This window comes from Ambystoma mexicanum, chromosome 6p, assembly GCF_040938575.1.
Source record: "Ambystoma mexicanum isolate Mex_15411 chromosome 6p, UKY_AmexF1_1, whole genome shotgun sequence".
NCBI classification, from domain to species: domain Eukaryota; kingdom Metazoa; phylum Chordata; class Amphibia; order Caudata; family Ambystomatidae; genus Ambystoma; species Ambystoma mexicanum.
In genome coordinates, this window is record NC_090935.1 from 646225624 (window position 1) to 646242708 (window position 17085).

The 17085-nt window shown below is 45.4% G+C and overlaps 1 protein-coding gene across 2 annotated transcripts in view; it reads right to left on the reverse strand.

Annotated features, from left to right (window-relative positions):
- FCHO2 (FCH and mu domain containing endocytic adaptor 2) overlaps nt 1-17085 on the reverse strand; it is a 1284287-nt gene that overhangs the window by 1013005 nt on the left and 254197 nt on the right. For both annotated transcript variants that reach the window (XM_069627506.1, XM_069627507.1), the window contains exons 3-5: nt 4196-4270; nt 3944-4085; nt 3699-3851 (exon numbers count right to left, since the gene is read on the reverse strand). In XM_069627506.1, coding sequence (XP_069483607.1) covers nt 3699-3851; nt 3944-4085; nt 4196-4270 — 370 coding nt within the window. The remainder of the gene's footprint in view (nt 1-3698; nt 3852-3943; nt 4086-4195; nt 4271-17085) is intronic.

Consider the following 17085-nt stretch of genomic DNA (forward strand, 5'->3'; position numbering starts at 1 on the left):
ATGCAACCTCTCAATGTACTTCGTATAATTCAGGTTACAAAGTCTGTCCCAATGCCCAGTGCACCGCTGCTGCAGCTCAGTAACTACTTCCACATCGGTCCTACCCTTCTCCAATTCTTTTTCCAGCTCGATCTCGGCCTCTCGCAGGTCGGTCAGGATTCCGCCCATTAATCCCTTGGACTTCGCGATAGCAACTCCCCTCATCACCACCTTAAAAGCCTCCCACAAAGTACCAGCCGATTTGACACTCCCTGTGTTCGACTCAAAGTACGCGACTATCTCCTCCCTCATGTCCTCCTTGAATACCGGATCCCGTAGCGCTTCCGCCCGAAGGCGCCATGTTGGAATCCGTGCACGTGGGGGGCGCAGCCGCCAATGCATGATTAGGGGCGAGTGGTCCGAGAGGACCCTCGCCCTGTAGTCAATCTGTTCACACTCCGTAAGAATGTCTGGAGTGGCAAAAAAGTAGTCGAGCCTCGTGTGCAGTTGGTGCGGAGCCGAATAGTGCGAATACTGCCTCCCACCCGGGTGTCTCGCTCTCCACACGTCTACCAGGCCTAGATCCACTAGCAGCGACTGCAACACCTTGGCCGCTGGGCTGGGCCTAACCATTTTGTCATCCGACCTGTCCTCCCTGGGGTTAAGCACACAATTAAAGTCTCCACCCCAGATTACTGTGCTCCCCATCCCTTCACCGAGTCTCGCGCACAGTGTCTTGAAGTAAGTCGCTGTGTCCTGGTTGGGCGCATAAGTGTTTATGATACAGACAACTCTACCTTCCACAATCCCCCGAACCATAGCCAGCCGCCCGTCCGACTCCACAACCTCCGACAAGAGCTTGAACGGGACATGTGGTGCAACCCAAACCAGCACACCCCTGGCATACGCAGAGAATGTGGATCCAACCACTGTCCCCCTCCATTTTCTCCGCACCATTTCAAGTTTATCCCGTGTCAAATGCGTCTCCTGTAACAAGGCCACGTCTATCCTCTGCCTCTTCAAATACAACATGACCTTATTACGCTTCAGGTAGCTATTCAACCCTCTAACATTCCATGTCAATACCTTAAGGTCTCCCATGATTTATCCGTAGCTCCCACTTCCCCCTCTGGTCTGATCGCCTCCCCCCAGTCCCGACTACATCCCTTCTCAGTTTCTTCCCCAGGCTCACATAACAACTAACACCCCCCACCCCCCTAACCCAACCAACCGCCCAGCTCCATCCCTGGATCTCAGGCATCCCCGTGTTCGGTTCTCTACGGAGCCCCCGTAGAGAACCCGACAGGGTGTCACAACCCACACAGTGACTAACCTAACCACACACTGGGGTACGAATAAAACGGCCCTCGGATGCCCCCTACACATTTATATCCGCGCTCGCGGACCATGTTCGCAACAGTTAAAAAATGCATCCCCATCACAAAGTGGCAAAGACTATATTCCAGTCCAAATGTTCAAAGTCCGCCAGGCCCACTGTTTCACTTAACTCTCCCTGCTCCGTCCGCCATCTGCTCATCAGGCTCCTGAGGGCAGTTCTGCGCATCGAGCCATTCCATGGCCTCCTCAGGGGTGTCGAAAAACAGCGTCTTAGCCTTGAAGAAGACCTTAAGTTTGGCTGGGTAGAGTAACATATACTTGAAACCGGCCGTCCGCAGGCGCCTTTTGACCGCCCCAAAGTTCATCCGACTGCGCTGCACTTGTAGAGTGTAGTCGGGGTAAGCAGAGATGGTTGCCTCCCCTCGCCGTATGGTGCCCCCTTTACGAAAATGTTCCAGAATCTTCTCCCGGTCTTTGTAGTTGAGGATCTTGGCGATCACGGGCCTGGGCGGATTACCCGGCGGTGGCCTTCTGATCAGGGCCCTGTGTGCCCTCTCCACTGCAAATCCCTGCGTTAGGGCACCTCCGGTGATCTCCTGCAGCAGCAAAGTCTCAATAAAATCTGTGGGATTCTGGCCCTCAGCTCCCTCCGGTAGGCCCACAATCCGGATGTTGTTTCTGCGGGCCCGACCTTCTGCCTCTTCAGCCCTGCTTTCCAGGTTGCCTACCCTCTGCACCAGGGCATGGATCTCTCGTTTGTGCGCGGTGCATTCCGCCACAGTCGGGCCCATCTCCTTCTCCAGGGTCTCTGTGCGCTCGGCCAGGGTTCGCACATCTTGCCTCAGGAGGTTCACGTCTTCCTGTACCGCCCCGACCTGAAGTTCCATCGCAGTTTTCAGTTCGGCCACCGCAAGTTGGAGTTTGGTCTCCCATGTCGCCTTCAGATCCGCGATCGCTGCCAGGACCTCCTGGTTCGTTCCTCCTGCGGCCATCTCCTTGGGCTGGGCCTTTTCTTTGCTCCTGGTCCCCTCGGTGCCAGGCGATGTCTTGGCAAATTCGTCGAGCGTGGGCTGTTTATTCTTCGCCCTCAGGAGCTTGCCGTCATATCTTCGATCAGGAGCGTCCCTTCGATCTCGCTTAGGCCCCAGGCCTGGGGGCACTAAGTCCCCCCGTCGCCACACAGTTTCGGCTACCTCCAGTCAAGCTTGCTTTCGCTGGATCGCGCTGAACGTGAACTGAGGGAATCGCCTCCAGAATCCGGTCCCCGATCCTTTGTCCCAACATCAAGCGACGGCAGCCATTTTGTCTGCCGGCGAAGCTCCGGCCCAAAAACTTCACGCGGCTCCTGAGTACACAAGCGCTGCACAATCCCGTATGAGAATGCATCCACATGTGCAGCCGAGCTTCGCATTTACAGTCATCACCGTCTATGCCACATCGTAGCGGCCGTTGCGCGGATTCAGCCGGATAATGTTCGGATCAGCGGGAGCTCCCGTTCAGGCACGTCCTTTCACATGGCGTCCAAGCCACGCCCCCCCCTGACCTGATTAGCGGGACATGTCCAATGGGATGTATAAGGGTTAGCCTTGTTACTCTCAGTCGCCCTCTTCCTCGGCCCAGTGTTTGTGTAGGAAGGGGGGGGGGGGGGGAGTTGGGACATCAGAGAATCCTATGAAATAGGAGGGGTCATGGGTACGGGAAAGGGGGGAATACTGCGTCTCACCATCGGTCATCTCACCCCCACTCCCCGAAGACCCCTCACACAGGTGATCCTCCTGCACTGGTCCACCTCCAGGGCCTGGCTCCAAAGGCGATGGCCGTACCCTAGCCCCCGAGAGAGAGATCCCCGGGGACTAGCAGGTGGTCTCTCACAGTGGCTACATGTAATATGGAGAACCGGGGGGAAATAAGAGGGCCCAGCGGACAGAGCACAGACAGAGGCAGCCCTCCGGTCTAACATTTGGAATCCTGAGCGCCAGGAGGATCCATGGCTACACTGGCAATTATGGCCCAGAAGCCCAAAATCCTGATGGGCTCTGAAAGCCCCAACATTCCATCTGGGGGGCTCATTTTGAATGAGATGATTTTGCCATTTTTAATTACAGGACATACTATAGTGTTACCATAATTATTGCCTTTGCCCCACTTTTCTCCTCTTACTTAAAGGGTTTCTCCACAGCGATGGTTGCAAAAGCAGACTATAGTTTGTTACTTTTTAGTTGCCTCCTAAATTACTTCTGGTAACATTCTGATCATCTGGTCATCTTCTCTTTTTGGGTCTACATTAGAACAGGAACATTTTCAATTGACGGTAAAGCATTTGACTGACTGACTTATTTACCTTTTGGACAGCAACGTTGAAAAATTATTTCCCCACTTACCTTCTCAATATCTTTTGCAGCAGCTCCTTCTCTTTTCAAGCGTTCCTGGTCCACACACTGCTTATTATACATCTCTTTGGATTTCTGCAAGGCTTGTGTAATACTCTGGATGTTCTGTACAGCTTCCAGTGTCCCTGCTACTTCCTCTTTTGTCTGCCAAAAGAGAAATTCACCAGTGAAACCAACCCCTTTCCCAGGTCCATATAGTGTTGCAATGGAAAGCAAAGGTAAATAGCGAGCCGAACCTTTTTATGAGCTTTCAACTGTTCATCGCCATATTTTTGCACCTCTTTTATCAGTTCTTGTAACTTCCGAACAAGATCCAAATGGCAACTCGCCAATTTTTCTGTTGAGGTTTTGAACACATCCCATACTGGTCCAAATGTCCTGAAAAGGTTTAAACAATAAGAGAGACAGATAGACTATGCATACCAACAATAAAGAGAGCAGATCTAGTTAACATCAGGCTATCCGATGTTCTCCTAAAGTATACATACCCAAGTTGTGTATAATTGCTTGCTGATTTGGCTAGTTTTGACATTGACCTTGCATATACTTCTTCTATTGCTGATCTGTTAAAAAAACAAATAGACACAAAGTTCAATACATAAAACTGCAGATATTTCAGTAGTAAATGGCTTACCTACATTAACAGTCAAAATTACGAAGACTGATGATGCAGTCTAGTGCTTTGCTCCTTGGGAATTAATTTAGTAAGTAATAGAGCTATACGTAATGTAGAAGTACTGCAAAACCAGAAAGCAGTAAAGGCATCCAGAAAGATGAAATTTCAGAATCAGCCTATGGACACATTCTGAGATGCCACCATGTTTCATTGAACAGAGAACAACCCTAATATCTAACCAAACTATCTGGGTAGTGTGACTGAACAGCAAAGCTTAGACCTAGGACGTGTGAGAGTGGTGAAGGGTTCAGTTGGGCACCCACAGAGAAAGATGGGCATAATGTACAAACATACAGTTATTAATTTAGGCCTTAGACACACTCTTAGCAATTAAAAATCACAGGTAAGTAACACTAACACAGACTACAACTACAATAAACACATTCACATTGGTGTGCTCTGAGAACTAACACTTCACTTTTAGAATACAGTTTCAGTATACTGTAGAGTATTAGTACCCGGCACAGGTTTTTTTATTAGCTTACAAATGAACCAATTGTTTTGTTTGCAAGCCTTACCTGATAGAAGCACGCTCACGCTTTCGCGCGACACTCACTCTTCCTTTTTTTTTCCAGGCCACCATGGAAGGGAAAAAGGGACTACACATAGTGCCTTCTCCCTGTTCCATGGCAGCCATTTTCTGTGTTTACTATGGCCGCCGCAGAAAGAGAAAACTGACTACTTTTTATTGTCCGTGGCGGCCATTTTTATAACTTCTTTTTTTCCGGCTGCCAAACTCAACGTGCCCTGCAGCTGAAAAAACAGAACACCATTAGTACCCCTTTGCTTGCGGGCCTTTACCGCATGAGGTAATACCCACTGGGCCTTCGTTAAGGCCCTCGCTACGATCGTGCCTGAATCTATGGGTCCCAGGGGCATTACCTTATGTGGTAATGGCCCGCAAGCTCAGGGTTTATCGCCTAAGTGAAGCAAGTGAATAAAACAACCAGTTAAGTAATGTAAGATTGCAGAAGTATGAGTATGACACAGTGATGGCATGTTTGCTGGCAAAGACTTTCATTTGTAAAAGTAAAAGAAAAGGAAAAGCCTATCTTGCCCTATTTCTATGAGGGATTTCCCTACCTCAACAAAAATACTAAGGACTCTGGGCAGGATGTCCAGTAAAATAAAATGTTCACCGTCCTGTGTCCAAACCCATTTCCTTCGCTTGCACGCTAGAATAACTAAGGAAAAACTGGATGTCTTCTTGATCCAAAAGGAGGCTTCTCTCATTCTGGATATGGATTCAATTGTTCAGTTCTTGATGAGAAAACACAAGGAGTGATTCTCTAACTTCAAAGGTTTTTGGGTTCCCTTCCCCTGCCCTCTCTATTGCTTACAAATGCAGCATCAAGTCTGGTTCACTAAGCTGCCAGACTGGACTGTAGATTTAAAAAACATAAAACTCAGCTCCCAAGTATCAGGGAGGTGGGTGGGGGATTGGTGGGAAAGAGTTTCTTCCTCCAGTTCAGAACTGTCGCCTCAGGTCTGGTTCACTATCCTCCCAAGACTTGATGGAAAATCTTAGAATTCCAGAAAGTGTCTCTTCTTTTGGCAGTGGGTCCTCGACCCCTTGTTTTATCTTCTTGCACCTCCCTTTCTCTCTTACACAGATCCAAGAACCCTCTGGGTTGTCTCAGGAGCTCTCCAAGTTGTGCTGTAGCTTGTTTCTCTTTAAGGTGGGTCCCAGCCACCTTTAGATTATCTAGGGATCTCCCTGACTTATTGTGGGCCTCAGCGCAGTGTGTGTGCTTCTTCATGGTTGTGTGGGACCTTTACCGCTGTGTGCAGCTGTTGCGGGCGTCGCCTGACTTCATGTGGGTCCCAGACCCTGGTATGCTGTTCTGGGAGGGCTTCCCAGACTTCAAGAGTCTCCAAGAGGCTACCTCTTGTTTCCCTGCTGGGCTTTTGCCTCTCTGGTTGATCTTCGTACCAGTGATTGTATGCACTCCACCTGGGTAAGCCTCACTCTTCCTCATTCCAGTATGTTCGGTGTGAATGAAGTCCTCTACTCTACAGAAGAACATAGGGATGTGGGGACCACAGGGGACTGAGTGCGTTACAGGAGAGAGGGGACTGAAATGGAGGGGGTGAATACCACGTTCTCCCAAGGCTATCATCACTGGTCCCATGGAGGTCTTCCCTCCCCATGAGATCCACCTGCTGAGTACCACCGCCAGGGGGACTGTCGGGTAGCGGCCTCACCTCGCTGGCCTCATTGGCAAAGGCTCCCCCATGGAAGCAGTGACAATACCCTGGGATTCGTCACATACCCTTCCCCTCATGCAGCTGGTTTTTCCGTCTGGTAAAGGAAATCGGGACACAAAATCAACATCACCCTCTTTCTTACCTTTGCTATGTTCTATGCTAAAAAAGGGTTGCAGATCGAAAAGCCAGAGCATGATTCAGGGATTTGTGCCCTTTCTTTAAGTAAGCCACGGGAGGGGCGAGTTGTCAGTGATTAAAGAAAACTTTCTCCCAGTGAGGTTTTATCATAAATGTCCCACTGCCCATTTTATCGCCAGGGCACAGAGTTCTATTGTGGCATAGTTTTGCTCCCTAGGAAATAGTATGCCTGATATACATTACTGGATATACAGTTCTTGCTCCTTTTCCTGGTCCTCTCTTTCTTTGACATCGCCAATACCCTTTCCATCTAATTTGGAGTAGTATATGTCCTCCCATCCACTCGTGTAATATTGTCACGCTGCTAGCTCTGTCTTTCTCTCTTTTTTGTCTTTTGGCTTCCTCTTCTATCTCCATCTGTCTGTCCCTTCTTTCATCACGCATTTTATGCTCATCGTGTGTAGACATATATTTATGTTCTTTACTCTTGCTTTCTTCTATATAACCTTCACTACTATAAGCAGGGGAGCGTATGTCGGGTTAACATACCCCGCTGCTGCTTTTAACACCTTTAGAGGATAAAATCCATGTGTCCTCAGTTGTACTATTGTTTTCAGGAGAAGAAAGGATCTGTGGCCACTGCGCCCTCCCCTTTATGCTGATTAAGCATACACTCCCTCTCAGGTGGGTCTTCTCTCTCACTCAGATACATTTTACATTTTCCATAGCTCTAAAACAGCTAACCTTTTCTGTAACTTCTTCCCAGAGTATGCAACACGTAAGCCTTTTGTCATGTGTTGCAATAGTGTTCTTGATAGTGAACCTTCTTTCAGGCAAGGCACGAACATTTTGTCAGCCATGCCCTTTACTCACTCAGCATGGCATTTCCTAATCTTAGGTCGGTATCTCGGTAATGTTTTGCGCAAGTGTAAAAGGGGAGTGTTTCTCCATAATGGCCAGCCGATTTTAACTGTCATTACTTACTGGTTCTTTTATATTCTGTTATTACTTTAATTACACCACAACAATCAATTTCGGGCAAGCACCATGAATCACTGCCCGTTACCAAAAACAATCAGCCTACACAATAATATTCTTTTTAGTTCTTCGTTTATGGTTCTATCGATTTTTACTATCCTGCTTTCATTATTGATAATCTAAAAATCATGTTTTACTCTACATTTTATTTTTCTTCAATTGCTACCCTCCAATGATTGGTGCTAATCGCTTGTTTTTTAGGGTCTAATAACCAGTCGAATTATTACTACCGTTGTACAGTTTCAACCTACAGCGAATATTATCACAACTAGTACAAAACACGTCAACTTTTTACAGTAATATTTTCAAAACCCCTAACAAAATGTACAGTATAATTTCTACGATTGTCTTCTTTACTTTCTCTAGTAATCTGATACCTAACAATGCCTGGTCTGGATACACATACTCAACCCATGGCTGCTTCAAGAGCATCAAACATCATAGTTTTGTTTTATTTTGACAATAAACATTTTATTTTGACAAACATTTACATCATCTCGTACAGCATCGCTGACACTTGGCATCACGCAGGCCCTGGCAGACGGGACCCGCGTGAAGCAGGGCAGCCGCCAGGTCAGCGTGTTCAGGAACGCGTGGCGACGCGTCGCCTGGCAACGCCGGGTGTCTCCAGAATACAATGTACTCCACAGCAGAAGCCGGCTTTTAAGAGCTGCGTCAAACAGGCCCTTTTTGGCACAGACAAGCAGGTATAATATGATTGGTTTTTTTTATATGATTGGTTATTTATAAAGGCGCTTAATACCCAGAGGTTTCTAAGCATGGACCGGGGGATCGAACCTGTGTTGCTCCATGTCGTCTTGCTTCCAAGGTGAGCACGTTGCCCCTGAGCTATCCTCCTAAAACATTAGGAAAGCAGTATCAGATTTTAGTCAATATCAGATCTAAGATTCATAGATTCATGAAACAGATTAACCGATTGGGTTTATTTCATTTTATCTAATATAGCACAATACTGCACAAATATGCCACGAGGTAGGCTGAGTTTTGTTCTTTTTATTACATGCAGATTGAAATACTGAGCCTTTATAATTATATACTTAGCATGCAATTTGTTATTTTTGTTATCTTTCAGGGTCATGCTGCCCAAATACACAAAACATATATAAGACAATAGGCCACACAATCAGGTAAAAGTGGTTCTCGTACCAACTGAGATATTTATTGTACATTGAGATAGCATTATTAATAGGGCTACATGGAGTGTTCTCTGTTATTTATTTTTTCCCCTAATTCTATGCCGTTCGACTCCATTTGAACACGGTATGTGAAACTAAATGTGTAATACCGATATGAACTGACTACTTTCAGCTAGGTTTGTCGTTTTAAAATGTTGCTTTCATTTGCATTTTCTACGATATGTTGGTATGAATAACCAAACTGAATATATATATATATATATATATATATATATATATATATATATATATATATATATATATATATATATATATATTCAGTTTGGTTATTCATACCAACATATCGTAGAAAATGCAAATGAAAGCAACATTTTAAAACCACAATGTATATATATATATATATATATATATATATATATATATATATATATATATGTTCTGATGTGATGAACCAAAATAATGAATTAATATTACTGCATGCAGTGCCTTAAGCCCTGAAGACAGACATTGTCAGAAATGCATCGGCAATCACATTTGAGGGCACTGAATCTATTAATGCACTTTTTGCCTTCCTATTAAAACTTTGGAATATGATAAAAAGCAAAGGATCTTTTGACTTTTAATGTTAATGGCACTTTGGATTGAACAAATGTCGACATAACCAGCTGCAGCTCCAGTGGAGAGCCCAACACGAGCACACCTAGCACTAGATCGAGTTCTAATTCTTTCTTCTTTTCTGTAATGTATTACCACCACATGTACCATGATTGAGGACCTTTGTTGGCATTATCATTGGAAGCGCATGCATTTTCTCAAATCGCCAAGATTGTGTGCAGATTTCAATGCATATGTCTTTCGCTGGATATTAAGAGTTCTGTGTCAGCACGCCGTCGCAGTAGCATTGTGGTGCATTCTTTAGGCTGCCGTTTTTATGGTCACAGCTGATTGGGTGACCTTGTGGTTATTCTCTGCCACAGAGTTAATTTTGACTTTCTCCACACAGTGGCTTGTCTTTGCTACTCAATCAGAAAGTCACTGTGGTACGCCATTACCACACAAACCCTTGGCCTACTCCAGGCGTCTTTCAATTTCTGCCTACAAGCGAGCCTTGTTAAGGGAATTTCCATATTGCCGCCTGCCTTCGGTTCTTCTCTCACTACGCCCCTCTCTCTCTCGTGGCTTGTTATCGCTCTTATCCCACTCCCCCAAATCTGCAAGTTGCTGAATGGCATCTGCTACCTCATCAGTAGCCTTGCCCATCATACCTACGAACAAAGTCATACTGACACTTTTGTATGTGGGTGGCGCAGTTCTAATCACCATGTTTCGAGTTAAAACTGAGAGCGGCACGGCTCCCATGTGATCAGGAACATCTATGTGAATAGCCTCTTTCATAGCAAGCTCTCAGACTTTTTTAATTGCTTCTCTCAATGTATACCACTTTGTTTCTTCACTGGGCCAATCTGTGGTAATAGGGTATTTACGGTTACATGCTTGGGCTACCAGGTGCAACAAAGACACCTGCGTATCTTGACCATCTGCATCAGGGGGCGGTCCTGCTCTTAAGACCTCCTGTACATTGGTGTACATAATTGACAGGGGTAAAAAACGCGGTGAATCCGTAGAATCTACCAACAACCCTGCAGCACCCCCATCTAGTAATCTCACCATCCATGTCAGTAAAGCTTCCCTTGATTTTTGCCTCCAACGGGTAATAATTTCCCCAACCTCCTGTTGTGTATAATCCTCCAGCGTGGTTAAATCCACCATTCTGCCAGCAGGATTCTGAGGGTGGGGTCCGGCTCGCTGTCTTCTAACGGGCTTAGCCGCCACTGTTTTCTGTTTCACTTCCATTTTGGGGTCAGACTCATCGGCGGAACTACTTTCTAGACTGGTCGAATCAAAAATATCACCATCCCACTTATCCGGATCCCAGTCTACGCCAGCGGTAGCGATTACAGTTGCCACCTTTCTTTTGTTGACCCCTCCCTGTCTTTTCCTATACTTATACCGGGCTACTCTGACTGCTGCCCTCTCGGCCACCGCCTGATATGTGTCGGCCTTATCTTTAAACAGTTTCATTTGAATCTGCTGCATAAACGCAGTCTGCCGTTCTGCAGCTAGCTCTCTTTCTAATCGCAAGACCTCATTTTTCATTTCCACCTTCATTTGATGTATTTTCCTATAAGCATGCAAAAGAACCCAACCTTGTCTACCTAATGCCGCACATTCTTTACCACGTTCTACTGGAACTTGTTGCAAGCATGCCATTACATCAGCCGGATCGGCATCTCCCAATCCTTGATCCCATGTTTCACTTAGACCTGCACCACATGCCCACGCCTGAGCCAACTTATCATATGGACTCTTAGTCCAGCCTGGAATAACAACATCAGAACAGTCACCGCCAGCGGTAACGCTCTTCTTCCTGAACAAACTACTCATTATCGCAAACAAAACCTTGTTGAATCTATATATTTTTTCTCTCCTCCCTGCAATCACTCCCACACTGACAAAAGGAAAGAAAAAACTTCACTATTCAAAAACTTCACTTACAAGACAACCAAATCCTATCTACGTTTCAACAGATTCTTCAATACTCGGCACAACTCATCACAAGTATCCTGTTTGTGACGCCAAAAATGAATTGCTCTCCCCAAAGTGCACAAAACAAACATAAATCACCAATGTAATTACACAGCAAATACTTTGAACGTAGACAGACGCAATAACTCACAGCCACGCATTCTTAGAAGATAATCAGCTCTTATACGGCTATTTATTCAAAGTTTAGAAGTACATAGAAATAACTCACAAAAATAATATGGACATAAATCACAGAAGAAGAAAAGAATTCAAAAGGAAATACATCACTGTGAGCGTAACAGGATTCCTCATCTCGCTCAAAAGTGGCTGGAAGACCACGGGAACAGCCAGGCCGAGAGCACCACAGCTCACAGGAGGGCCGGACGTAAGCGTCCTTCTCCGGCTCAAGTCTCATCTGACCACCTCCGGGCTTCAGCATTTATATAGGTTAACCGTTCCAAAATGTCAAAGCCAATTATATATTCAGGTATCAGGACAATCAACACTTGGTATTTCTGCCTATTCAAATTGCCTATTTTCATCTCCACTTTCGTTTGTACTGCGGGGGTCTCCTTTCCCCCTAGACCTGTAATAGTAAACTGTTTGCCTTTAAATCGTGTTGGATTACCATGAATCAAAGAGGCCTCCACCCCGGTGTCTATCAATGCTCGCACCCCTTGTGTATTTCCTGGCCCCCAAAAAATCTTATCAACATGAGGCCGCCTATCCACTTTTATGCGGGCAGACGCTGCCGGAGCTTGGCCGAAGCCCTAGTCAAACTTCGAATGAGTGTGACTCGACTCCGCCTCTAGCATCGCACTCACCACCTTTCTCAAATCAGCGTATGTTCACAAGTCTACCTATGGGGTACATACACAGCCCGACTATCTGTCACTGGCTGGTGGCAGAGCACCAATACAAGATACGGTGTAAACCTGACATACAAATCTCTCATTACATTAATGATATTTTGATCCAAGGCAAGGATGAGCACAGTGTGCAAAGCCAGTTAGATGTCCTTATGGAAGGATTGAAAAAGGAAGGGTGGGTGATTAGTCTGAGTAAAATTCAAGGTCCAGCTGAAACAGTGATATTCCTAGGGATTCAGTGGCATCATGGGCATCGAGAAATGTTGCCAAAAGCCCGACAGAAAATACTTGAATTCACCACTCCAATGAACAAAAAGCAAGCTCAGCAGTTTATAGAACTGTTTGGGTTCTGGAGACAGCACATTCCTCATTTAGGGCAGATATTGGCCCCCTCTACAAGGTGACACGAAAGAAATATGAGATTCAGTGGGGGGGGGGAAGAGCAGCAGAAAGCCTTTGAGATGGCGAAAGGCACCGTGCAACAGGTGCTTGATTTATGGCCCTTGAAGGAAGGAGAGGTGGAATTAAATGTGTTTGTACAAGACAATTATGCTAACTGGAGTGTGTGGCAGAAACAAGACAGGAAATGTGTATCATTAGGGTTTTGGAGTCGTAAGTTGCCCGACGCTGGTAACTCATACACTCCGTTTGTGAAGCAATTGCTGGCGTGTTATTGGGCTCTTGTTGATACCGAGCAGATGACGGTGGGCCATGATGTATTCATGAGACCAGAAATAACAATCATACAATGGGTACTGAGCTCTCCTAAAACGCAAAGAATAGGACATGCTCAAGAAGCCATATATTCAAGACAGAGCCAAATCAGGAAAGGGTGGAGTGGCAAAATGACATGAGCAAGTTGCCAACATAACGCTCTCAGATTACAAACCACCGGAAGTGCCTGAAAAACGTGAGTCTCCCGTGAAATGGGGAGTACCTTACAGCGATTTGACCGTGGAGCAAACAGAGCATGCTTGGTTCACGGATGGTTCAGCTCGATATGTGGGAACTGAGCGGTACTGGAAAGCAGTGTCGTACAATCCCAAAACAAAAAAGATGTTGACAACGACAGGGAAAGGGAAGAGCAGTCAGTTTGCAGAACTTTATGCAGTTTACCAAGCATTGAAACAAGAGACCCCTGGTCAATGTTATGTGTACACAGATTCATGGTCAGTGGCGAATGGATTGGCAGTGTGGTTGCCAACTTGGCAAAAGAATGGGTGGAAGATTCATTCAAAAGAGTTGTGGGGAAAAGAACTGTGGCAAGATATTGCAGAAATGTTATTACAAAGTGAAGTCACTGTATATCATGTGGACGCACATTGTGCCACAGACTCATTAGAACGTTGGTTTAATTCTGTTGCAGATGAACACACCAAGATTTCATCTGTGGATACAGAGGCTCAGAAAGACGATTTGGAGGGTTTGGCCAAATGGGCCCAACAGAAATGTGGGCACCTTGGAGAAAAGGCTACTATCAGGTGGGCACAAGCTCGAGGAATCAGTCTTCCTTTAGAAGTAGTGAAAACGATCATTTTGCAATGTCCCGTGTGCCAACACCAATTGCATAGAACTATCCCTCAAATTGTTCGAGGCACATTGAGAAGAGGAAAATTACCAGGTCAAATTTGGCAGATTGATTATATCGGTCCCATGCCAATCAGTAGAGGTTGTCAGTATGCATGCACTATTGTGGATACATACTCAGGATATTTGATGGTTTTGCCGTGCAAACGTGCAACCCAACTGAACACCATCAGGTTGTTAGATCAGATCATACTACATTATGGAGTGCCTTTGCAGATTCAAAGTGACAATGGGTCACATTTCAAAGGCAAATTAATCCAGTAGTTTTGTCAGGAAAAGAGCATTGAGTGGTTGTACCACGTTCCATATTAGCCAGCTGCTTCAGGGTTAATTGAACGAATGAATGGGTTATTGAAAGAACAGTTGCGCAAATCTGGAGACGGCAGTTTGGCAGGCTGGTGTGATCATGTGTTTGATGCGGTGCAAGTATTAAACAATAGGCCTGTGTATGAACATGAAACTCCTTTGATGCGATGACTCCTACTTTACAGGTTCAACCCAATTCAGTCAGAGAAACACTATTGTACTGGGAAATTACTCCAGGTTCTTTAGCTCCCTATCGAGCAACTCCCGAGTCAGCAGGGGTAGACTTGCATTCCCATGAAGAAATCAGATTAGATCCAAGAGGAATAGTTGTAATTGAAACAGGGATTGGAGTACAGATTCCCCCAGAGCATATGGGATGGATTGCCCCTAGATCTGGCCTAGCATTGAAGGGAGTTCAAGTGTTGGGAGGGGTAATTGATGCTGATTTCCAGGGTGAGATTAAAGTCATCCTAATGAATAGTGGGGATCAATTGTTATCAATCCACAAGGGGGATGGAGTGGCCCAATTAATAGTCATTCCCATTAAGATGTCCATGATTAAGAAGGGGAAGCCTCCTACAGTGTTAACTACCCGTGGGGACTGCGGTTTTGGCTCTTCAGACAGTATGGTACCGGATGCAAAGGTGTGGGTGGAAAAGCCAAGTGGCCCACCAGTGCCCGCAGATGTCATTGCATCAGGCAGAGATCAAGTAGTTTTAGTTATGGAGCCTGGTAGAAAGAAATGGCAATATGTACCCGCAGACAAATGTTACCTGAGAGAGTGATGTGCAACACTGATATCTCTTTTCTGGGTTTGCCTTGTAGATCCTGTGTCTGGTTGCTGTAATTGTGGCACTAAATGGACTCCATTTGGGAGAGTTAAACAGTCTGCTGCTACCAACGAAAAATGTCACATCTGTGCCAGTGATCAAGGGGATACTGATAGTGATGAATAATGTTGTTCCCAAGCAGCCCTATGCCAGTGCCGAAAAGCCAGCCAGACAAACATCAGGAGCAAGTGAAAACAACCTTGATGCCAGTCGTGCAAGATGCGTTTGCAGGAAGAGGAAAACATTCTCCTATGATCACTCAAGCGGAGAATATGTGGATATATCTGGCAAAGCAAGTACTGAACATATCATACTTTTGTCTTACTGATGTGCCCAATGCTGAAGCTTTATTGACTACGTGTTTAGTAGCGGTGCCGACGCCTGTTCCGATTTTAAAGCATATCTTCGGCATCACACACAATGATTCTTTAGTTCAAGACTCAGATATTAGGCAATCTTTTTCAGTTACGAATACTGTAGATTCTGCCAAGAGACTGACCGTAAATGGAGAAATTTGACACGTGTTATTACTTATAATATAACCCAAGGTGATGTATGTTACGTTATGACATGCAATGCACAAGAAATTGGCAAATGCCGACAAATAGAGTTGACCAATCAGCACAATCATACAATGTTCGAGAGACGACTATATTTGCAAGTGCCACGCAAATGCACCAGTGTAAATAACACTATGCTTGTAATCATACAGTGATAACTGCCAGTCATTTGAATCATGATAAACTTCCAACAGGATCACTCTTTTCATGTGGTAACATTACATACACTTATATTCCAGCTAACATTTCTGGAGGTCCATGTGCTTTAACTCGATTAGGACTAATGATGTTTCCTTTACACCCAGCGATAACTCGAGGTAAAAGGGCAACTTTTGAATCTGTAGGTCTATCTCCTGACTGTGATTCACATGTACATTTGTTATCAGAAGCTGAGGTTCTAGCGTTAACCCTTTCATTAGTGGGAGTTTGGGGTTTAGCTGCTGGAGGTTACAAATCTTTGATGAAATTAGCATGTTTGGTAGTCAAAAGCCTTAATCATACTTCGCAGGCATTAGAAGAATTACTCCTTCATAGTCAAGTTATTAGAAAAGCAACTTTGCAGAACAGAGCTGCTGTTGATTATCTATTGCTAAAACATAATTTAGGGTGTAACGCATTTGAAGGTATGTGTCGTTTCAATTTAAGTGACCATTCACAATCTATTGAAAGTCATATTCGAGGTTTGAGGGATCTCATTTCTCAAGTGTCTCAAGATCGTACTGGAAATTGGTGGGATTGGTTATTTTCATGGATACCTTATATTGGGAGTACACTACGTTACGCTTTTGCTTGCATTTTTATTATATTGTCTATCATAATTGCTTGTTGTTGCATTCAATGTATTCCCAATTTAGTTTTAACATTTTGTAGGTTTCAGAGACCGGTTCCTGTGCCACCGGGCTATGGAAGGTAAATACCCAAGGGTGGAATTGTTATGCTTGAACTAAAATGGTGCTGGTGCGCAATGCATTCTGGGAGCACTCGGAGCCATGATGGATATTTACTTCATGCCGCAGTGAAAAGCTGCACACATTTTGCTGAGTGTTAGATTCACGGTGCTGAGAAAAACATGCTTTCCAAACCTGGTATGCGGTCGAGGACATTTCTGCTGGGAAAGCTAACTTTGTTATGGTTTGCTACTGTTCCCCGTGGAGCGTGTTTTTAGAGAAGGGAGGCACTACGCTTCTTGGGGGGAGCTCTCGATTGACCCAGCTGGCAACCGACAGCTTTTCCTCAACTGCGCAAGTGCAATTTCCAGAAGGTTCAAGAATTGACTCCCCTTTGTGGAGTGTGTATAATATGCGGAAGCCCAGAGGTGGTCAGGTGAGACTTCAGCCGGAGGACGACGCTTACGTCCGGCCCTCCTGTGAGCGTTGGTGCTCTCGGCCTGGCTGTTCCCGGGGTCTTCCAGCCGCTTCTGGGC